Source organism: Strix aluco, chromosome 6, assembly GCF_031877795.1.
Source record: "Strix aluco isolate bStrAlu1 chromosome 6, bStrAlu1.hap1, whole genome shotgun sequence".
Classification (NCBI taxonomy): Eukaryota; Metazoa; Chordata; class Aves; order Strigiformes; family Strigidae; genus Strix; species Strix aluco.
This window is the reverse complement of record NC_133936.1, coordinates 32,544,863-32,568,519: the sequence shown is the minus strand read 5'-3', so window position 1 is coordinate 32,568,519 and position 23,657 is coordinate 32,544,863. Positions and strand designations below refer to the sequence as shown.

Below are 23,657 nucleotides of genomic sequence, written 5' to 3'. Positions count from 1 at the left end.
TTATTTATTCAAAAGCTAGGGGATGACAAAAAGGTTAAAATGTTTTATGCCACCTATTTATTACATGAACAAATACTTAATCCAAAGGGACTCGTTTTACAAGCCCCTCTGTCCAAAAACCACACACAAATTAGTTTTTATACACAAATGTTTATTTCTCAAATAAACTTCCCCTTTAAACACAAGGAATGAAATCTAAATCTTCATAAAGATGAATCCAAAATGAAATCCCTCCAGTACATTGTAATCACTGTTTTCTTGGTCACTACTGGCTTTAACTGTTTAACATCAAAAAACAAGAACATATTTAAAAAATCATGCTACTGGATTCCTAGTTCTGCCTCTGACCAGCTCTTCTATACTGATCTCCAATATTTTAAAATTTTACATCATCAAATCTGAAGCGTTTAATTGAAGAACAGCTGTGCATTAAACACAAACAACTGAACAAGAAGATTATAAGATGTAATCAAGTTCGTAACGAATATAGGTGTTCTTTTCATCATTATAGATTCTTGGATAATGTGCTATCAGAGCATCCTGTGATCCGATGTAGATCGAATTATAAATCTTCCAATAAACATCTCTGACTTTCCTGGCAGGGTGAAACAAACCCTAGAAAACAGAACGGAACAAAATTTATTAAAAGCTTACAGTCTAAACATCTGTTACTGACTTTACTCAAAGTTTTGCACAATAAGCATTTTAAAAAGCAATTACAGTAACTAACATCACTTATAATAAAGGTGGCACATGAAATTTGTCATTCCCAATTTTTGTGACTACCTACACCAGTAAGTAATAGCGAAGTATTATTTAGAGACAGATTTTCTTATATTTTTTCTGCAGGGAGAAATTCCACTGAACGTATTTCTAGTTTTGTATTCTTTTAAAATAAGAATTAAAACCTGCTGCAGTATATTTGGTTGGAACTGAGTCTCATCTTTGCCTCTGCTAACTATGATTTGTGCAGAGAATGCTAGATAGGAATACATGAGATAAACTATTATTAAACCTAAAAAAGTGAGCAGAATGTGAAAGCTCCAGAAAAAACATTTCTATGTAAGAAAAATATACAAGTAGTATTTGCAATAAAATACACTGTGCAAGAGAATTCTTTCATCTTCCTACTGATGTCAGTATCTTTATGCTGAGGGCCCCCACATAAAAAAAAAGGTGAAATTCCGTATGTACAAATAATTAAACAAATGCTGTCAGATCTTCTCCACATTGATCTGCATTACATTCGTCCTTGCTTCCCAACTGCCAAGATTCTATAGCCAAGACAGCAAGAACTGTTACGTGCAATTACACAGAAAAGGAGCCTTCAGATTTTACCACCACATACTTTTACAGAAGCTGAACTGACTGGTGCTGATGTGATGGTGTAAATTCTCATCAAAGCACTGTTTCCTAGTGCTTCACTCTTACATAGTTTTAAATCTCTTACTGCTTTTCTTGGCTAACGACAAATAATGTTGATTTAATATTAAGCCTATCCTCTCATTTATTTTTCTCACTTGTTACTTGTTCTCATAACCCCTTGCACTATTAATTTATTCCCCAGTCATTAGCATCCTCAAAATTCGTGAGATGCTTCCATTTTTCAAGTGACAAGTGCCAGGCTATTTTAGCCAATTTATATTCTACGTTACCTGCAACTCAATGCAATCAGGTATCTCACTGTACCAAAATCCCTGTTTATTGCATATTTCAATTACTGAAGTCCTTGGTACAGAATGCCCCGTTTAAAGAATACTTTAAAAGAGAGCAAAAGCCACACTGTTTTCCTTTGCTAGAAATCCTCTTCAGTTGACTCCTGCCTGGTAATTGCTGTCTCTGCCATCCCAGCATACACAAGGACATACCTGTAAACAATACTGCAACATTCTGCAGGGACCAATAGCAACTCTGAGGCCCTCCAGAGCCCCCATAACTGCCTGAATGACGTGAGGAGAGGTTTCAAACACATTAGGCCATACGTAATTTAACAAATGATTAAGAGAATCTTCACAGCCAAAACCATAAACACCAAGAGACATATGTTGTACCACGGCACTGGCTGTTTGTCTGTGTACAAGATCCCTGAAAGAGAACAATGGTCTGTTAATAAATTATACTCAGAAGCAACATGTGTGGACAAGCATAATATTTCTTTTCAATAACACCTTCTTTGAAAGCACTAATATATACTTTTAACCCATATCTACTGACAGCAAGAGGTAGAGTAACAAAAATCAGTAAATTAAAAAAAGACAGGAGTTTTCTGACAAATTACTGTGCTCCGATTCCACAGCAAAAGTATTAACAATAGAAATTATCAAAACCAGTTTGAATGTAGTAAGTCTTGACTCACTTAAGATGCTTGTATCATTTTCATCTTCAAAAGTATTAGTAAAATAAGAGTATATAATCTGAATTATTTGCAGACAATGGCTTCCAAATCATGCTGGTCACTTAAAATCTTTAGCAAACAAGGACAATATGCGTATTCCCTAAGACCCAGCTACATACTTAAAATATATGACTATGGCTAACTGTACCATCGATAGAAAGAAGCGCACTCACCTGTCCATTAAAGCATCTTCAAGCAATGGTGTGACAGCATAAATGTAATCTTTTCCCATCTCTCCAATGTATTCAAACAGGAAAGAAAGAGATTTTAACACACCATTCTGGACATTCAGTTCTGGAACTCTGTATTCATTCATGAGTGCAGGCAGCACTGTGAAAGGTGAGCATGTTTCAGCTACAATAGCAATTGCTACTGTAGTACATACTCTGTTCTGCCTTTCCTGTACTTTCAAATTATTCAGCAGTGTAGCCAACACATCGTGAGGCCTGGAAGAGATAACATGCATGTCCATGTCAATAGATTCAGTGAGGATTTGGATAAAATTAAAGGAGTTTCAAATAGCAAGTGGCAGAAAAGCAGAGCTTAGCCCTTAAAAGAAGTTTAGATAATGGGCAAACAACATAAACCACAAAACTGTAAAGCAGCTTAAGCAACTGCATGATCTTATTTTCATAACCAACATTTTTTACTTTCTCTAGACTTCGCTTTTTTGCTGCCTTCTGTTCTGCCTCTTGTGAACTCTAGAGGATAGCAGTAGCCTCCACACTATTGCTCTGATCCCACAGGTAATGACAAACTTATATAAAACTGACACTGACACAGATAAGCCATGTCCCGTATAGATAAGCACAGTTATGACATTCCTTGGTTGCTTGCTGCATCTGCATTAAGTCAGTAATTGGTCACTAATTTACAAATATGCATAAAGATGGGAATTGTGCTTCATTCTACAGTTTGCTGACTTACAGTATCACCTTAGTGGCAAAAAATACTTTTCTAATCAATAAAAGTCGATTTGGGGAAAAATAAGAGAAGGGAGATTGAGCATTTAAAGCAGAGTTTATGAAAGAATACAGAGAAGGTCTGAACACACATCACAGTATCAAAAATTAATGAGACAAACAGCTCTTGCTACCAGATTAGACTCTAACCTTACTGGTCTACAAATTTACTTCAAAGGTCAGCACCCTGTATTAATGAAGAACAGGTGACCGTATTCTCCTTCTACAAAGTAAATCATATGAAGTCTACGCATTTAACATGTTAAATGTAGGTAAGTTTGAATTTTTCTCACCGTAAAATTTACAATCATCACTATGTTAGGTAACTGTGTGTAGGAGGAGATAAGCATTAAACCAACTTACCCAATAGCTTTTGCAATATAACCAAAAGTGTTCACTGTGGCTCTTCGGATAGCTTTCTTGTGAGCTTTTAATAATTCAAGCAGTTCAAAGCAGATCCTCATCCATTCTCTTGCAGAAACATATTCTGCACCTCTGAAATAGAATCAAGTGAGTTACTGCTTCAGTGACATTAGAAGTTTTTAAATAAAACAACAAAAATTGCAGCACCTATTCATCTGCTATCAGCAGAGGAATGCTGCTTAAGCAATTTCCTTAATTGGGTATCTGTTAACATTCGCTGGTTAACAGTGTACTCAAAATTTACACTGCATGCATTCTAAGTTTGCATAAATGGACAACATACTTCTCACAAAGTGTTTGCAAAATACTATAATTACAATATGTTCAACAGACTGCCTGCTAAATACCCCATCTTAAGCTTTACACACAACTTAAGAAATATCAAGAGATATGACAGTAAATACCCAGATGCTAAACCTGACACTCAACTTCAGCTTCTGCTACAATAATTGCCCACAGAGAGGGTCAACTATTTCATCATTAGTCAGCTTACCGGTCTGCAATGCGCCCAACAAGATCAATACAATTTTCCTGTACTTTCTCATGTCTGTTCTTCAAAATAGGTGTAAGTCGTGGCAGCAGATCTTTGATTGGTGGGGTCATCTTGTGCATACCTATTGAATTCAAAGAGGCATATTTAGTTTTATAAGGCCTTTTCATTTTGCTTTTGAACAGGCATGTAATCAATACAGAAACGTACCTATAACATTCACAATAGCCTTAAGTGCTCCAAGTATGCTACCCAGTACTTCAGGATATTCTTCACCCAGGTACTCATACAACACAACACCCAAGTGTCCCATCAGTTTTTCCTACAACAAAGTAAGAAGATTTAAAAGTGGGGGTTTTTCTTCCCCTCCTGTTACTATGACATATTACAGCACATTTGGTAGTAGAAGTCAATACAATACCTCCTGACAAGTCTTCATGACAACTGCAGTACGAGAGATCAGGTCAGCAGCCTGCTGCCTAACTTTAGCTGATTTGTTGTTCAAACGCCACAAAACCGTACCACAGATTTGTGGCAAGTAGGGTTTAACTCTTTTGCCTAGAGCATTAACCACTGTCCCAAAACCATTCAGCATCACAGAATCCTGAGTGCAAAAACAACAAAGGAAAATCAGACCAACAGCAACACTACCTTTTAATTAAAGCTGACATCATCTAAAATTGATATTAAAATGCTAAAATTCCACGTTTGTTTCTGGATTTCATTGATTAGAGCACTGACATCTGAAGAAGGATTCTAAAAATCTGACTTAGAAGCATACATTTCTGCATAACTAACAGTGAGCTAGCTTACAATTAAAGGGAACCAAATACTAAATGTCTTTGGCCATACCTCTGTGGTCTGTTCCTGAAAGGCGTACAAGATACCATCAATAAGTTGTTCTTCCAGTTTATGATCAATGTCTGCTGCCCCCAGATTTCCCATTATCTTCTCAATTGTTTCCATGACCATTTTTCTGTACTGCTCAGCCTCATCCTTCAGATCATCCACAATTCTGGAAATAATTTCTGCTGCTCCAACTTTATTTGCCAGCTCCACAGTTGTATCAACCAACTGGAATACAGAATCATTAAGTAAGCAAGCATTGTTAAAATCTACTTTCTACATCTTGAAAATAAACTTCTCTAGTCTGAAGAGAAGGAGCATCATGCATGCTAAGTGCACTACAAACAACTGTTTTTACCTTTAGAAATCATCCAATGTTTTAAACAACACAAATGGGGTGAACTACCCCACCTTACAAGTATTTAGACTCATATTCACAGATGTAGAATCTCTTGACAGCTTCCTAAGAATCTGTGAATCTTCTAGCCATAACTTCTGAATCGCCAATCCAAACAAAATTCAGTTTCAGGACATACAAGACATCTACCCTGAATGAACATTCTAATACGAATTTTGTTCTACTGTAAACAATTTTCCAACTAAAAAACCAAAATACCTGTCTGTAATTTCTTCTGTCCAATGCCATTCTGTGCTGCCAGAAGTGTTTGAAAAAAGGTGGCAAGATTTCTGTTTTAATGTAGTTTGCTTCAACACCATCCGTGCCACAACACTGCTTTACCACCTGACAGGAAATAAAAATACAACAGTTTTAATTTTGTAGGGTTTGGGTTTCTGAGTGGCTTGGGGGTGGGGAGGTTTAAGGAAAGCATACATATTTGATATTAATGTAAAACAATCTTTCTGACATACCTTTAACACAATTTTTTTCATCTCTTCATCAGGAGATTGGAACTCTCTGATAAGGATTAGCATGACTTCCCTGGTATAATAGTTTGCATACTCAGCATCCATAAGTGGAATCAGGTAACCAATAGCCTTCAAAAAGGCAGCCAAGCCCTATTTAAACGCAGAAATAGGTCTCTAATGAGTTACAGGAGATATACATCCATTTCAGTTCAAACTAAAGAAAGCATTTTAGATATACCTTTCCTCTGTGTTGTCGTATACCCTTCCATAAAGGCTTCAGGACAGAATCAAATGACTCAATACCATAGGGAGTAGCTGCTTCAGCCAAAGCAGCAATAGCCAAAGCACTGATGGTGCGAACTTTCTGCTGCTCATCCACCAGACCTGCAAGAGAATAGTGTATAGTACCACTTCTTGCATTTCTTGTGACTTAAGTTCAAAATAGCAAAAATAGAGGGGCAGTATAAAAGATATTAGCTTGTTTTCAGGAAAACTGAACAACTATTCCTCTTTCAGAATCAGCTGAACTGTTTCTCGGTGTCAAATGAACACACAAAACAAGGACCTTACTATCACTGTGCCTCACGGGGGTATGAAAAATTTTCCAAATATAAAGTGAATAAAAAAACTCTGCCTGGGAAGGCAGAACTTACCATGTTCAATAATTTCAACCAGGCTCCTGAGATGAGGCAAGATAGCGCAACCCATAAGAATAGCAATCTGCTGTACAATCTTGATGCCAGTATGCCTAGCCTGCCAGGACTTTTTGCTTTTACAGACAGCTTTCAAGAAGGGTAACAGAGAAGGAATGCCCAAAGCAGAGGCCACAACAGCAAAGGCTCGAGCTGTTGTATTTCGGACATACTCATCCATATTATCAATATCAGGTCGCATTGTGGAGATCATTGTTGCCAAACCAGCAGCCTGAAGAAAAAAATATACAAAACATACCAATTGAATTTATGAACAGCACATTTAATTCTTCTGCCATGGCTATAAACATGCAGCTATACACAAGCTCACTCAGTGCCTTAATGAAGGACGGAACTTTACCTTAGCCAAGTTTGAAATAATTTCTCTGCCTTCCACTCTAGCATAGTAGTCTTCATCAATCAGCAGTGGTTCAATGACAACAAGGATCTGAAAAAGATGAACAAATTAGTATTTCCTTTCATTAATACTTTTAGTAGTATTTCTGACCCTACTAGATTCCACGGAACAGAGATGATTCTGTGGGTCCAAGCTTAAAGCTTTATGATGACCAGAAAAAAATTAAATCTATTATGCTCTTTTTAGAGCTCTTTGTCTCTAAAGGACCTGGCCTGGATATACTACCTAAATCAGGTAAGATCCCCTTTCCCATCCTCAAGTGTGCACACAGCGTTTTTACATCATGCCTTAATACCATAAAGCCCACATTTTGGTCACACTACAAGAACTTAAAGTTTAGCTTCAGAAGAAATATGAAAGCCAACTGTGTTAAAAAAATGGTATCATCATCTTCTGATACACAAATAAAATATACACTTCTCCCAGCAACGATCAGAAAAAGCAATTCAAAGATGAAACAGTAAATTGCAACAGACCTTGTGTACATAAGGTCGGACCAAGTCATCCAGTTTGTAGAGAATTCTGTCAATGACTTTGACAAGCAAGTGACGCTCCTGATCTTCAAGTGTTGGTGACATCAGCAGAGGCAGAATCTGATTAAACAACGGCCCTGCTCCAAATTCCCGAGCTTTATCAGTAATTTGTCGCAATGCAGCCTAAACAAAACCAAACAGCCTATCAGTTAAACTAAGGAAACAACACTGAACAATTACAAAACAGGTAGATATTAATCAAGTTAGAATGTAATTCATTGCAACCACAGGCTTCAAAATACTTGTTCCTACCACTGCAAAACTCTACTTCAAACAATTTTATGCTGATCTGCTTAAAAACAAATGCTTGAAGAGAAACACCCTGACATTAGCTCACAGATGTCCAATTTTCAAGAAAAGTATGTTCATGGTCTAATATTAAGAAGGGTTCCATCTGAAAAGTCGCTTATACAGCATTACTTGCATCTAGGCAGCTTGGTGCTATGGTCAGTTTAGAGCAAAACTGCAGAAAAGACTGATAACGCATTACCTAATGTGTAAGGCTGAAGCTTAATTAAGAGCGACACTGCTAATTTAAGCGCAAGAAGCAAAATCCAGAAAATTAGGAAGCCCTGCAAGCAAAAAGCACTATAAATCTACTTTCTCACAATTGTAAAAAAATATATAAAGATAAGCCATATATTATTTAGTGGCTGACATTACTGTACAAAGAGCAGCAATACTAAATTACACTGAATGAGAAACAAAAAGCCAAACAGATGTAGAAGAGGAAGAAAGCACTAAACAAGTATCAAAATTTAGGAGATTATTTTAAAGAGAATCCCACGGACAACTGAAACTAAGCCTGAAAAGAAACACAGATTTCTGAAAAATGAAATTACATAAATGCATCTGACAATTCATCTTACCTTTCTCATGGGAGGTGTGCCATTCTTTATTTTCAGAAGTAATTTCATTATTTTTCTCTCCTTCTGTTCTTCAGGACTCAGAGTTGATTCATCAACATCAACCTACAAATAATTCCAGACAAATAAACAGGCATCGCTACATATTCAAAAGAAATCAGGAAACTTTAATCAGCATGAGTGAAATCTCATTTACCAGCAGTTTATCAAAGTATTGGATATCATCTGGTTTTAGGAACGGAAGATTGCCAGAAGGCTGGTCATTAACACTCTTCATAGTCCGGTCTTCTGTCTGCATGTGGAATCCAGTCATACCACCCAAAGGTGTTGGAGTGGCTGTAAGCTTACGAGCTGGAGTGCGAATAGGTACATAACCAGCTGGTGGGGGAAGAACCTACAGAAGAAAGAACAAAATGTATCTTAAAACAACAGATATGAAAAGAGGAAGGCATCAAATACAAAACATTACTAAACTTCTATCTTCCATTTTACTTGTTTGGGGATTTGTGCAAGTGTTACTGCATACGTTAGATCCCATGTTCGCAGCAATACAAACAAATTCACCATGACAGTATTTGTGCTTATCCTGTATTGACAGCATTTCAGAAGAAAGCTCACTTCCACTGCTGAGAGCTTGGATAATAAACTTTGAATTCTCTTTACAAAGTATTAAAGAGGCACTTCAATATCTGTATCAACACAGTGTACTTGCTAACTTCAAATTTGTGACTCTCTTCTATGTTTTTCTACATCCGGACTTAGTATTTTTATCAGTTCATTCAGAGCTCACTTCTGGCCTTGACAGGCATTCTCACCATGAAGAAGCAAAGATCACCTTTAGTTCTCCCTTTCTAATGGATTTACAATAAATCAGTAACTGAATCAAACAAACATCTACAATCAATAATAAATACTTAATGTGAAATGTTCTACTTCTGGGACAACTTGGTTTAAAAAAAAAAAAAAGAAAAGAAAAGAAAAATCAGTATCCCTGGCAGAAAAAAACCCAAACATCATGGTCTGCTGTATTTTAATGCAGATGAATTACCTTGTATCCTTCTGGAAACATAGCATCCAATTCTTCATCAGAAAGTGGTCTGTTTCTCTCATCAATTTCCCTTTCCCAACGCCAAGCCTGCAGCTGTTCAGGAGTCATGCTCATGATATGACCTATATTCAAATTTTTAAAAAATTACAAAAAAGGATTAAAAAAAAAACTTCTGTAGGAGAAAATATGACTTGTTTACTTAACCTTTAAGTTTCCAAAGTTTCCATAGCACTTGAAATCTGTAGCCAGTCTTTTATTGATTTTTTGCCAACTAAATTGTACAAGAACAGACATAAAACCTTAGTCTCGATTCCCCTCCAGAACTGAGCTGCTGTGGGCATTAAAAATGGTAAACTGAGCATATACTGACTGCTTTCATACAGGCAGGAGAACATTAACATGTTCAGATATGCAGAAGTCTACTTCAAAATACAATATAAAGGGAAATGCTTCATTTCCACAAAAGAAAGCAAAGTCTTAGAATCACAGAATCATCTAGGTTGGAAAGGACCTTGAAGATCATCCAGTCCAACCATTAACCCAACACTGACAGTTCCCAACTACACCATATCCCTAAGCACTATGTCGACCCGACTCTTAAACACCTCCAGGGATGGGGACTCCATCACCTCCCTGGGCAGCCCATTCCAACACCTAACAACCCATTCTGTAAAGAAATACTTCCTAATATCTAGTCTAAACCTTCCCTGGCACACCTAGAGAATGGTCTGGGCTTACCTGGTGTAGGAGTTGCCATGTTCATAGCTGGTGTACCGATGGGTGTTTTGCCAGGGGTGAGAACAGGAGTGCTGCCACCCATCTGGCTAGCAGGTGTTTCATCCCATCGTGACTTCCTTTTACTTGCTCCGGGGGTTGGTGTCTCACCAATGGAGTCACCACCTCTGTCTGTACGAGGCGTCTCAGCCCACCCACTGCCATGTCCCGGAGTATCTAAGGAAAAACAAAACAATCTTTGCAGGAGGCTAAACAGTATATACTCCAACTATAGTATCAATATCCAAACCCATTTTCAGTATCTCATCCTCCTGTCTACACAAATCAACAAGTATCAAATAAACAAATATACTAGACAAAAAATAAAGACTGCTTTGGTAAATATTGAAAAAACACAGGCATTACACTAAAATCATCCAACAGCAAACCCCATTTTATGAAAAAAGCACGTCACCTTCTTAGGCTGAATCTTAGCATAAATAGATAAAATCCTAAAAAATACAAAAGACCTCCTCAAATATTGTAGAAATTCGACAAACTACTCCATGCACTCCCTTGATAAAAGCATTAAGGAACAATGATGTTTCACTGTTCTCTGACACATGAGCCTCATTCAAATTAGGCAGGTGAGAAAATGCTTCCAAAACTTGTTTTAATGCTAACCTCTTAAAAAAAAATTAAACATACACATACAAAAAACCAACACATACAAATGTATCACAAAAAGACAACACACACAAATGCATCACAATTCAACATAAGTTCTTTTACTGTGTCCTTCACACATTAAAATCTCAACCTGCAGCAGTCACTAGTTATACCACAAAATTTTGATGCCATTTTTGAGGCAAGGTGCTTTCACAGATGCGAGTTAAACCAACAGGCAGAACTCAGTGCTACAAACTCCAACAAAAATATCACTTCACATCAACCACTAGATGTCAGAATATAATTACTGCTTGCCCAACTTCCGAATCTACTGTTTACTTAAGGTGAAAAAATCCTATACAATTAACCATTTAAAACTTAATATGCACTTTCCAGTTCACCATAAATACCTCTTTCTGTTTTAGGTGTTTCATCCCATCGGTTTTTACGCGCACTGGAAGTGGCACCTCCGTGGCCTGGTGTTGCATGGCCAGGTGTGTCCCGACCAGGTGTCGCAGCTCCTGCTGGTGTATGACTGGGAGTCGGATCCCATATTTTTGAGCCTGGGGTGGCACCAGGAGTTTCGCTACCCTTTGCACGGCCTGGAGTTTCATCCCATCGCAGAGATGGTGTATGTCCAGGAGTCTATACAAGATAAAACTTGAAGTATTAATATCTCTCATACTATACAGTAAAAGACTGCTAGTTATAGAGTAAGAAACTTCTGAAATTCAAGAGGATTAGCATTAATAATGTCTTCTGATGAACACTAGGATTATTACCTCTGCTTGATCCCAACTGGATAATTTTTTAGGTGTAGCACCAGGAGTCTGATCAGCTGTCTGATCCCAACGCCGTTTGCGTTTTGAAGGTGGCTGAGATGCGGCTCCATTGACGACTTTGAGCTCTCCAGCTTTAGCTTTTTCAGCTAGTTGTTGCCTAATTTCCCTCTATTCAAGGGTACAAAAACACAACAGTAAGAAACAAATTTCTTAGGAAGGCCTCTTCAAATTATACCTTTAAAAGGGTTTTTCAGCTGTATCTCATCTATGCTTTTTTTAAATGTTTTGCTCAAATAACATGCAATTAGCTACTGTTTTAATTTCAGGTTCAATCTCTTTTCAAATTCCTCTATACTGACAGAGCAGCTATGTGTTTGGAGGGGATGTTGTTAAATTGATTTCTTATAGAAGCGATTATACAACAAATACAAACATATGGAGAATTTGGAGTGCTATCAGTTTCTGTCATCTATATGTATGCCTTAACAATCACTACACATCTGTTTCAAACAAGTTCCACTTCAGGAAATTAAAGGTGGATGAGTCAGAAAAATGTGTTTGTGTGAGATATATATCTCACGACATAAAAAAGCCCTGAAATTATTTTCTAAAATTCTGAGATGACATTGTTAAAACAGCACATTAACTGTTTTTCACTTATCAATGGATCTATAAACACTAAGATCATCAAAACTGAGGAACTAATTCCTCAATTAAGGTAAGTCAAGTAGGGTAAATCAATCTACAGAGGTCACTGGAACTACAAGATCTTGCTCTAATTAACAAGACAGCACTGTAGATATTGCAGAAAAAAAATGTATTATGTTACCAATATCATCTTATTTATTAAAATGAATTTTTAATAACCATCAATAAAGCATGTACTTTTACTTTTTTCTCTTTTTTTAAATATTTAAAACCAAATATCAACCCTCCTCTTAGTACTGCAACATGTTTTAAGAGCTTCAAGAAAAGCCTTTTAAAACCTCCCCTATTCCCTTTACACAGAGCTCAAAAACAAACATCTCTGACACTGAATACCCCTCAGTGACTATTAGTTTTTGTCTCTCATCCTCTGAAAGAAAACAAACAAGAAGTCCAAGAGCTACAAAAATATCCAGATTAAAATACATTGAGACTATTTCTCCCTCCATTGTTTAGATATTATATAGAACAGATGTTTTTCAAAACTTTCATCTTTAAATTCTACTGACTTTCAACATGTGGAGAACAGGATTTTCTGAAGAAAAGGACTTTTAAGTCAAGACAAAATGTCAGCAGCATTTCCGTTCCCACTTTCTTAACATGCTTTCAAAGGCTGTAAAATGAAACTAAGCTCAAGTGGAAAAGCCTCCCCGCCACACACCTCTTCTTTTGTTAAATGCTGTTCACGCATAACATCCATGTATGTTCTGGCATTCATTTTAGGATCTGGTGTCTTCCCTCCTGCGGAAGAGAACAGCAACAGGAATGGAGCACAATGAGTACGTGATAAGCAGAAAATATTGACTTTTTCTATTGTCCTGCTCTAATATTATATTATTCCATGATCATTTAATTTTACTTTTTGATTGAAAATTTTAAAAATTACATGTATCTTACGTTTATTCAGTTTGCTGATCAATTTAACCTGTTTGAACACAAACATAACTACTGCAGTTTCAAACAAATATTTTAAAGCCAATATAAATGATAAAATGACAACACAGTTAAGAGTCTTCAGAAGTGATGGGTTCCTGGGTTGCTAATCCGGAATACGTACACTTTCGTGCCTTTGTCTCCATCAGCAGTTCTGACTTCAAGCAGCAGAATAGAAGCCTAGAAAATTATCTCTTTACCATTAGTAACACTTTGGAAAGATATTTATATTCAAAACATTACCTTGTGTAAGCTGTTAAATCCTAGTTGTTATCTGACTATAACTAACTATTGCATACCTAAGTAATGTTTAAAATGTTTTATCATAAAGACCCATTTATAAGTTTGACAAATCTGGAGACGTCTCCCAGATCTTCTAGTGTTATATCGTAAAAGGGCTTCATTAAAAAAAACAAAACAAAACAAAAAACCCCAAAACACTCTTTGATGACACTTTCCCCCTCTCCTCTTCTCAAGGTACAACTGTGATTGGGAGCTGAATGCAATACAGTACATATACCACCACAATGATACTCACAGGTAATGGGTTTTGTATACCATATGTTGTTTTATGCTGTGTATCTTGCGTTAATTACACTTTTAAGTACTTTACAAGAAGCCCAACTTTATAAAAATTAGACTTGTCAAGAAAAACACTTTTCTTTAAGAAAAATGTGCAGGTTTGCTATACAAGTGGTACAGCATTATAATTTAGGGAAAAAAATAAACTTCTTAAACATTTCTATGCTGAAGATCATTGCCCAATTGGCTGTGTCATTCTGACACTAGCTTTGATAGGACTTTCCTTTGGAATACTTTTTCACCATAATCTACACAGGATGTGTTGAACTGCACCCTTAAGAATGCAGACAGGACTGGCATATAGCAGTACTGCTGTAGGAAAGAAATTAAGGACAGTTAGTATGGGCCTGTGAATTCTGACAATACATGTTTATATCAATTACAATTAAGCAAGTAAAATAATTAATATCCCTATTAATTCATGCAGGCTGAAATTCTCATTTGTAAAACCTGCAAAATAGCTACTAATTTTAAGCCAACAGGCACCTTATTGCCACACGTGAAACTCATTCACCTGAAGAAAGTTTCTGTCAGACCCACTAATACCCCTTTTCCTGACTTGCATTCTAAAATTATCAGAACAGACTTGAACTATTAATAGTATCAAAGTCTTATATATGCTTTTGTTTCTTTTAGCTATACCACCTAAGGTTACGTAGGATGGTAAGAATTAGGTGCTCTATTTTGAGAACTAGCATTTCAAAAGCAGTAACCCTGTAAATCTATTGACTTGGAATGAAAACTTTCAAGGTACTGAAAGAATTTGAGCACTCAATACACAAAGTATAATGCACAACCCAAAACAAAATGAAAAGAGAAACCTTTAACCCTTTGTGTTTCTATGGCAATGGCTCATTATTTTCTTGTCCTTCTACCTGGAAAGAAAACTCGTATTATAAAGATGAAGAATATGGCATCTAGGTTTTCAACCAAATCTCTATGAAAAGGGGATGTTTAAAACAAAACTAAGTTTATAAGCATGCCAACAGAAATCAAAGGGCTAAAGACAATTAAAGACAATAAATTTCATAAAGGGTATACAAAAGTCAAAATAAATTACCATCTGCAAAAGGATCAAGACGCTCAGGGGAAATTATCATCATCCGCCTGTGCTTTTTGTACTCATCTTCCCGATCTGCAATCTTTTGGGGACGGTGTTCTGCAAAAGGATCATACTAAAAACCAAAAGAACAGCTTGTTAGTCACGTATGTATGAAGCACAATATGAAAAATGTCTGGTGACCATAAGCCTGTATTCATTTTCAGTATTACTAAAAAGGTCTACTTTCTTTTTAATCTCAATTATGCAGGAATGTCAAACCACTACGCTAATATAAATTTTACTTCTGTAACTGGAATTTTTTTTTTTTTAACACAGAATTTCTTATGAAGTAACTTCTGACGAAAATTTGCTATTTTAAGAAGTTTATTCAGTTGTTACCAAAGCATTTCATGCTGTCAACCTTTCCCCTTCTTTTTGCAGGGGTACTTGACACTACTTCATATGCTTTTAAATTTCACAGAAAAACACTCCAGGAATATAAAACATAAGTGATTACATTTTCTTTACAAAAATAGAAGTATAAAGGACATGAAGTTTTCCAGTTATTTTCATTTTTGAAGTATCCAACCTATCAAAAAATATCTGTTAATAGTTTAGTGTATATGCCCACACTGCCTCTACATGCAGAAGTACCAGTTTTCATTACCCTGTGGAATTCTAAGCTAAAGCAGTAACAAGCTTACAGCAAAACTAGAATACCATATTCCTTTACATATATCTTGTATCTCCAGAAGACAAGACCTGGTATTGAAAAACTTTAACACTTCTTTCTCCTAATATCTACAAGAGTATTTTATTGTGCCTTTAATTAATATGTACCTGTTCAGTAGACTGTGGTATGTCATTGAGCAATGCCACTGGAGCATGGTACCCTGGCTTCTTCTGGCCAAGCAAACTTGTAGAAGGGTAGTCATCATCATCCTGCCAATAAAAACACATGGCAATTTTGTCATGTTGATATTATATTTAGATAAAATAATGTCAAATTAACATACTGTGGTCATAGAAAAGATGAAAATCAACAACTAGAATAGTTAATTCCAAATTTTAGCAAGCATATTCATATAGCTTGTTTTATTACTCCCAAACTGCTGAATCAGATAAACCTACCCACATCACTAAAAAGATAACTTTTTCTCTACAAGACTCAAGTATTCTGCAATATGCTACATTTAATCAAGTACGCTGCTTACACCAGTTAGACAAAAAGTCTCCATTTCATATTAGCACTACTGATATAGTTCCCTAGTTGGCATGTGTAAACTGGTGTACAGAAATTCAAACCACTTTTTCTTAAAAGCCAGCTAGATATAAAACAAAACTTTAGTAAATAACCCTAAAAAAAGCTTCAGAAACAGTGAAAAATACAGAAATAATGTTAATTTATTTACACCTTCTCAGTCACAATGGCAAAAACAAGTACTCAGAATGTGTAAGATGCTTTTGCTATCTATTTCTTCATATTAGTAGCCAGTTTCTGTGCAATAATTTACAGCAACACAAAAGAAAACCTGCTCTTAAAACTATGAACTGATTTCAGTGAGAACCTGTAATGGAAATTTTTAATTAAGGAACTTCTGGGCGGCTACAAATGACACATAGTACATCACTAAAAAAATACATCAACTAATACTAAACTGCACATAACAATCTTCCTTCCTCTTAAAAATATAATTCACTCAGTGTAATATGTAGTTGCCTATGGATTTATGGTCAGAACTGTAGTTTCTGACTGCTCCTGCAACTGAAAAAGTGGTCAAATGTTTAATATTACAAACTAACACAAAATAATCTTACAAACAGGATACATAAAGAGAACATAATGCAGTGACAAAGCCAATTCTCAAAAATTACTCTGAAATTTGAAATTAAGTAGAAAAATAGCTGCTTAAATTGGTTGGCCCAAGTTATTAGGTTTTTTTTTCCCCACCATCATTTTTCATCTTGGCAGCAACAACAGAACAAAGTTAATTATTCCAGTCAAGGCTAACACTGACTAAGTACCAGGCCACAAGTTTTTGCCTTCTACTTGGGCCTACCTGACTTTCAAAGCACAATTCATGAAGTACAAGGCAGACTTAGAACTTACAGGCTTCCCAGCTAAGATATATTTGGTCCAGTATGGCTTTAACAACAGCAACAGCTTTTACTTCAGCAACTGCTATTGAAAATTACTCAAAATTAATTCCAAAATACTTAAGAGTGCATGCCCTAAACAAGTACACAAAATCACTTACATCTTCCAATTCAGTTGCTGCAATAGAAGTGACGTATCCAGCAAACCTGCTGTCACTGCCACCATAAATTTCTTGATCATAATATCCTGTGGAATCAAGGCCTACTCCTTGTGCTTCATCAAGAGCAGGCTTTTTTCCTTGAATTTCTCGAATTTGTGCTTCAATATCTAGGGTAAAGACAAAAAAAATCACAGGTCTTTTTACACATACACACAAAATGTAATACCCGTGTTACTATGTACAGCAAAATGAGTTTTTCACACAATTTCAAAGATGATCTCTAAAAAAATAAACAGATATGATGCATTAAACTATAAAATCACGATGTATATAAGCAACTTTACCTTAAGTTGTAATATTATTATTCAGCACAGAGTACTTCAATTGTATGGCCAAAAGCAAACTATTCAAACCCACTGTTAATGTATCTTCCAACAGAAATAGCAAAGAAGGTTGTTTACACTGCAGTAATAGTTCTCAACGCTACACTAACACAACACTTCCTCAACAAATGTAATCCTCTCATTAAAAAAAGCCTTTCAAAAGGTTATCACATATTAACACACCAATTTTGCTAATTTCAACAAATCTGTTCAAAAGAGCTACTGCATGAGTTGTTAATCTGAGAACATTTAATATAACCACACTGTATTCTATTATTTAATATACTGCAAAGCTGTATTATCTTTGAACAAATTGAAAATCCTCTCATGTGCCACTGGATACCAAGTCAGCCAAAAAAAAAAAAAGTCAGGACCAGTTTCTTTTCACTCTGACAGCTCAAATATTATTTACTCATGACTATTCCTGCCTGCACCACCATCTTTGAAGAGTCTACTATTCTTCCGGATAACAAAAAGCTTACCTTTCAAACAGGACAAATGGGAGCTTTATCATTCTTTTAATGTATCAGGGTCTGACTAATCAACTCTGGTGGTCATCTCTGACCTTAAAAACTTGTTAAGCCAGAAAACAAGGAACAATTAAACCACGCTTTCCTCCTACCTGTTGTAATGCCACAAGAAATAAATTACAGTAATCCAACTGTCTTCAACAAATCAACCGTGATGTAGGTATATTAAGGCACAGCTAACTCCATAACAATTATTACTGTTTCCATCTGAATTTTATCTGATTCAATAGACATGTAAAGACCATATCCATACAATGTGAATTTCAGTAGATCAAACTATTATTTTCATGCCCAAAATAATACCCGAGAGTTGCATCTCATAGCTGAAAGAATACCAAGGTCATGCTTGAGCAGGAGGGTTGGACTGTGCAGTCTCAAAAGTCCCTTCCAACCTCAACAATTCTGTGATTCGCCCTCTTCCACCTGAAGCGGTACTGCCTGCTACATTAACTTGAGAGAGATCTGACAATTTACAAAAGCTACAGGAAGTTCTATTCACAAATAATCTTAAATCTTGTCTAGTCACTTTTTTTTTCTTTACTATTTTTGCTTATTTCTCTTTTTCAGGACAAATAAATTTCACAAGGTTTTCCCACCAAGATATCTTACAAAAAACTCTATAGTACAACATCTGCTAACAAACCTGCCAAAAATTAAGATCAGATTTTTTTTTTAAAGGTAAGATTATTGCTAGTCCAAATTATTGGACCTGAGACAAAAATGGGGGAGCAGGGGGGTTGGTTGTAGCAATCGGGGGTTTTTTTAGTGATTGAAAGACAGCAGGATCAGAATTGCTTACTTTAAAAGTTTAAACTGTCAGCCCTGTAAACGTCAAGACAAAGTCAAAGCTGGGTCCTTTTCTTATCACAAACTGCCATTAAAGAAAAAAAAAAAACAACACACTGTAGCCATATTATGCCTCCTGTACGAAGGCACGTTTTCTACAGAGGTAACTGAACACGTAGTTTTACCTGACAAATCTTTGCTATACAGCTATAAGTGAGAACAGCAGGATTAACTGTTCATGCACAGCCTGCAGGACTGGCAGTTCGAAACACTGACTTCACTTTAAACACAGTAAACCTGACAGCAAAACTGCAATTCCTGCAGCAGTCTAGTGGGAAAAGAAAGAAACCAGCAGAAGTACGCTTCCAAACACATCAAGAGTCCCACGCACAGAAGATATATCATAGCAGCTGATAAGGAGAATCCTGCTCCTGCCAGTTAAGGGCTTCCCTCAACCTTTTGCAGCTATCTAGGACAGGGTGACTTGAACAGTCACCTCTGCATTACAGAAAACTCATGAGAAGCTGAAACCTGACAAAAGCCTTATACCGCTGACCATGATCACCTGCTGAATCCTGCCCCCAGGTGCATCCAGCTCCCCATAAAATCCTGCACAGCACAGGGGATTCCCGTGAGTCCAGAACTTGAGACACATTGCTCCCCAATACATTACTTCCTGGAGAAGCAGCAGAAAAAAACCTACTGCCGAATCAGGGATCCCTGCATTGCCCAGAGCTCTCTGATCATCTCCAGAGGCATTTCACACGTACCCTGTTTACCAGTGTCATCTGAAGGTGTTCCATTTTTGTGAAGTCCTATGCCATCCTATGGCATGGTTATGGAACTGATACAACTCAAATACTTTTCTCACTGATCTTTTAGTTTTTTCTGTTTCTTTCAAAGAGCAGATCAAGTTCCTGATTCCTTTTGTGGCCTGGTGCAATGCAGCACTGAGGGTGAAAGGGAATACCTGAAGCTTCCATTGCTACCAAGGACAACACTACTAGCACAGAGTGCTTTTAGAGTACAATGACATTGTTTCTTCTTTCTAAAGAGCAGTTACTAGAAACACACATTGCCTCTTTAGTAGCATATTAAGTCCTGATAGTGCACCCATAGCTATAACCAACTTCAACACAAAAAAAAGCCTACAGATCTTGCCTACAATGCAAAAACCTTTCCATCATCTGTCCACTGAAGCAACCTGACCATATAGCTCAGCCAAATAAAGCACCCCTGCCATGCACCACGGGCCACAGAGATTTGACTGTGCATGGGCTCCCACCACTGCTACCATCAACAGTCTATTAAAACAATTGTGGGATTTCTGCAGGAAAAGCATTAACACAAAAATATTTTCCTATTAATAGTTCTTACCAACTCTTTACATACTAAGGCCTTGTTCTCTTATTTTTAAAATAGCTGTATTTACTGAAGAGGGTACAGATCTCAATTATTTGCCTTCTCCTTTAAATTACATGGGTACAGGTGTTTGCAGACTAAGGACCATTCTCACTTTCTTACAGGAAAACCTGCTGGATTATCTGCACTATAAAAAAAGTCTGCATAGGGTCTATAGGGATAACAAACCCCCACTCATGGCCACCACGATTTTCAACTACTGTCATGCAGTCTCAAAGTGCTAGTTTGAATTAAGCACTCTGAAGAGAACACCCAAGCCAGAAAATCCTTTTAACCAGAAGGTCTAAAAGGTCTGCAGCCAGTTTAGGTCTGATTGCCAGTTTAAAAAGCGTCACGTGTTTAGCTGGAAAAGACTATTCTGACATTAAAGATGTGTTTTCATTCCTTGATCTAACTGGAACTTTCTTGAAAAAGCTCACACCCTATTTAACAAAGCACTTAAATGCAAATCAAATTAAGAAACAGTAATCACAAAGCTTAAAAATACATAGTGCAAAGCAAAGTACTTGTTTGATGATTTAGTCAACTAGGACATAAACAGAAACGTCAGTCAAGGACAGAGAACCAGTAAAGGGAGTAGGAATTGGGAAAAAAAAGGGGGGGGATAATATCATACTGATCATTCCTTTTTCTGTATTTTACCCTCTTTAATATATTTTGGTATTTTAAAAGAAGTAACTAACATGCACAGTTGATTTGAAACATACCATAAATGCTGAATATTACTAAAGTTGACATATTTGAATTCAAAGTCACTGAAAATCTAGCTCGCAGCCAGATCACGATAGCCCTTCTCAAAATACATACTCCCATTACCATGCACGTAGTTCTACTTGCAACGTCTGGAGTGCGAGACGTTATTCAGCATTAAAAAAGAAAGAAGAATCAGACCCTGTACTGAAGTAATACTTTACAGTGTAAATAGTTCCCATGTTTTCATGCCTTATCATATTTTTGCACATTTAGCTTGCCCTGTGCAGCTTTATTTCTAGCTACGTTAGCGCTCCCATACATGTTCGGTCTATTATGTTTGGAAATCAATTTGTTCTCTTCTGAGCAAGAAAAAAATTATGCAAATTAAATGCTACCTTCGACAGCATTCAAAACTCAAGCATTTATTGAGGCCTTATAAACTGCCATCTAAAACTTTACTTTTCAGCCTAAAACAAAGAGTTCCCCCTTAAAACTATGTAACTGAAACTATCTCAAACTGTTTTGAGACCTCTTTCAAGTTGTGTCTTGAACACATCGATCAACAAGTATTTAACAAACAGCACAAAGACGTGAAAATTCTTCTAATACAATTTAGTAACAACTAAAAGTTTGGAAAATCAGTCAGGACCTGAAAAAAAGGATAGGCTAAAACTCAATAGATAACTAAATCAAGCTGTTCAGCTAATACCTCCATGTTGGGAACGACAGCATTACACAACCATACCTAGTTATACATAATTCTGTATTTAACTACCTACACCCCACCTTAAAATCTGTTCTGATACAACACTAATCAAAACACCTGCAACCGGAAGCATGTCAATGTTTTCATTAAAGTCTATAGACCACCACTTGCTTCAATAAATAAGCAATTTAAGTTTAAAAAAAAAAAAAACACACAACAAAACAACAGCAATTCTACTATTTTATTATTAAAAGCTTTTTAGGTAATATGAGAGGCAGAGCACTGTGATGGGTAATATTCACTTGGTTAGTATCTCACACATGCCTTATGCATGTGACAGCATATAAACAAAAGACAAGACAATTTCTGTAATTATACAAAAATGTTCTAGAATGCTAAAAAATCAAATTAAGTTTTTAAAAAAACCCGTGAGTACAATAGTTTAAGCTTTTCTTCATTTACAAACTCACATTAGGTCTACCGTGTTAGAGACTACACTAACCTCACTTCCACAGATGATGCCTCTCCATTTGAAAAGTTTTTTCAGTGCAAAACTTGCTGTCCCCAAAGGCGATGAATACCTGAGTACCCTGCCTACCTCACAGTGTACAACCACTGTGAACATGCAGTTTTTGATTACTGAATTAGTTGTAAATTAACATAAAACAGAGCAGATCACCTATCATACACAGAAACAGGAGTAAAAACCCAAAAGCAAAAACACAGAAGCAGTACAATTCTAAAAATTATTCTCCCTTGCCCGAAGATATTTACAAGCAAGGCAAGCCACAGACATTGTCCAAGAAGAAAGCTTTGATTCATGCTATAAAGAGCTGGAAGCAGTAGTGAACACAGCCACATAGCACCTCAGAGAATAACATACTGCCTATGAAAGCCCTCACTCATTAAACCGCTCAGAGAGCAGTTTTCCTACATAAACACCCAGCCGGCAGGAAGCCTCCGTACTAAGATGGCAGTTGAAATGCTTGAGACCTCACACTGTTTTTTCCCTTCCTTCGGGGCATTTTTCTCAGTGAGCACCACGTCGACACGATGCTTAGTAACAGCTCAGGCCATGCTGGCTTTCAGCGGGCAACACCCGCTCACCCTCCCTTTCTGGCCTCCTATTTACTGCAGACCCAGGCCAGGGGGCTCGGTCAAGGGAACAAACGTGTGTTATTGACATTCACCATGTAAAAGTGAGGAGGCGTACCGAACGATTTTTACCGAGCGCCTGCCGAGGGCTCAACGCGAGCACCGGGGGCGGGGAGCTGCGCGTAGCGATGGGGAGCGGAGGCGAGGCGCAGCCCACGGGCGGCCTTTCGTGGGAGCGGCGCTCAGCCTAGGCTTCGCGCTGGCAGGCGGAAGCCTAGCAGGGTCCCGTGCTCCGGCTGTAAAGCCAGAGCTAAGCTACACCGTCCCCCCCTCACACCCCGCCGCCTCCCCTCCCCCCCCACCCCCCCGGGCCCGGCAACCGCCATCCGCCCCCCTCCCCTGCGTGCACAGCGAGAGCCCCCCCCTCAAGTCAGGCTCCCTCCCGCAGCCGCACCCCCGCAGTCCCCGAGCGCGGGGCGGCGGCCCGGGCATGGCGGTGACACAAGCGACGACGCCATTACAAACAGGCCCGGCCCGCCCGCCGCGGGGCGAGCCCGCTCGGCCCCCACCCGAGTAGCCGGGCCTGACGCTGCCCAGAGTCGGGGAGAAACGCAACCAAAAAACAACAGCCGGGCGCGCAGCTACAGGAGGCGCCGCTGCGGGCGTTCTCCGGGTTTTTTACCTTCGTGGGTCTTGGCGATCTTCGCCATTTTGTCGAGAGCGAACAACGCCGAGGCGGAACTGGCGCGGCCCCGCCACTTCCGCTACAACGGGGAAGGCCGAGAACTCAGTGCGCAGGCGCGGCCGCACCCCCCCC

The 23,657-nt window shown here is 37.7% G+C and overlaps 1 protein-coding gene across 3 annotated transcripts; it reads right to left on the bottom strand.

The window, feature by feature from the left end:
- Nucleotides 1-130: 130 nt before the first annotated feature.
- On the bottom strand, nt 131-23,657 carry SF3B1 (splicing factor 3b subunit 1). Of its 3 annotated transcripts, XM_074829546.1 has the most exons (25): nt 23,523-23,657; nt 17,226-17,392; nt 15,808-15,909; nt 14,986-15,100; nt 13,072-13,151; nt 11,706-11,873; nt 11,334-11,568; nt 10,279-10,491; nt 9,541-9,662; nt 8,689-8,886; nt 8,496-8,597; nt 7,570-7,749; nt 7,037-7,123; nt 6,637-6,907; nt 6,222-6,367; nt 5,987-6,133; nt 5,733-5,858; nt 5,123-5,344; nt 4,692-4,874; nt 4,481-4,592; nt 4,274-4,394; nt 3,721-3,852; nt 2,569-2,841; nt 1,869-2,085; nt 131-615 (listed from the first exon to the last, which is right to left on the bottom strand). In XM_074829546.1, the coding sequence occupies exons 1-25, from the start codon at nt 23,548-23,550 to the stop codon at nt 457-459; spliced, it is 3,906 nt and encodes a 1,301-aa protein (XP_074685647.1). In that variant the 5' UTR covers nt 23,551-23,657; the 3' UTR covers nt 131-456. The 3 variants fall into 3 exon arrangements, 2 of the variants coding, with proteins under 2 accessions (XP_074685647.1, XP_074685648.1); XM_074829547.1 differs by lacking the exons at nt 14,986-15,100; nt 15,808-15,909; nt 17,226-17,392; nt 23,523-23,657 and adding an exon at nt 13,468-14,769; XR_012623856.1 differs by lacking the exons at nt 131-615; nt 1,869-2,085; nt 2,569-2,841; ... (14 more) ...; nt 10,279-10,491; nt 11,334-11,568 and adding an exon at nt 13,468-13,523 and having other exon boundaries at nt 11,809-11,873.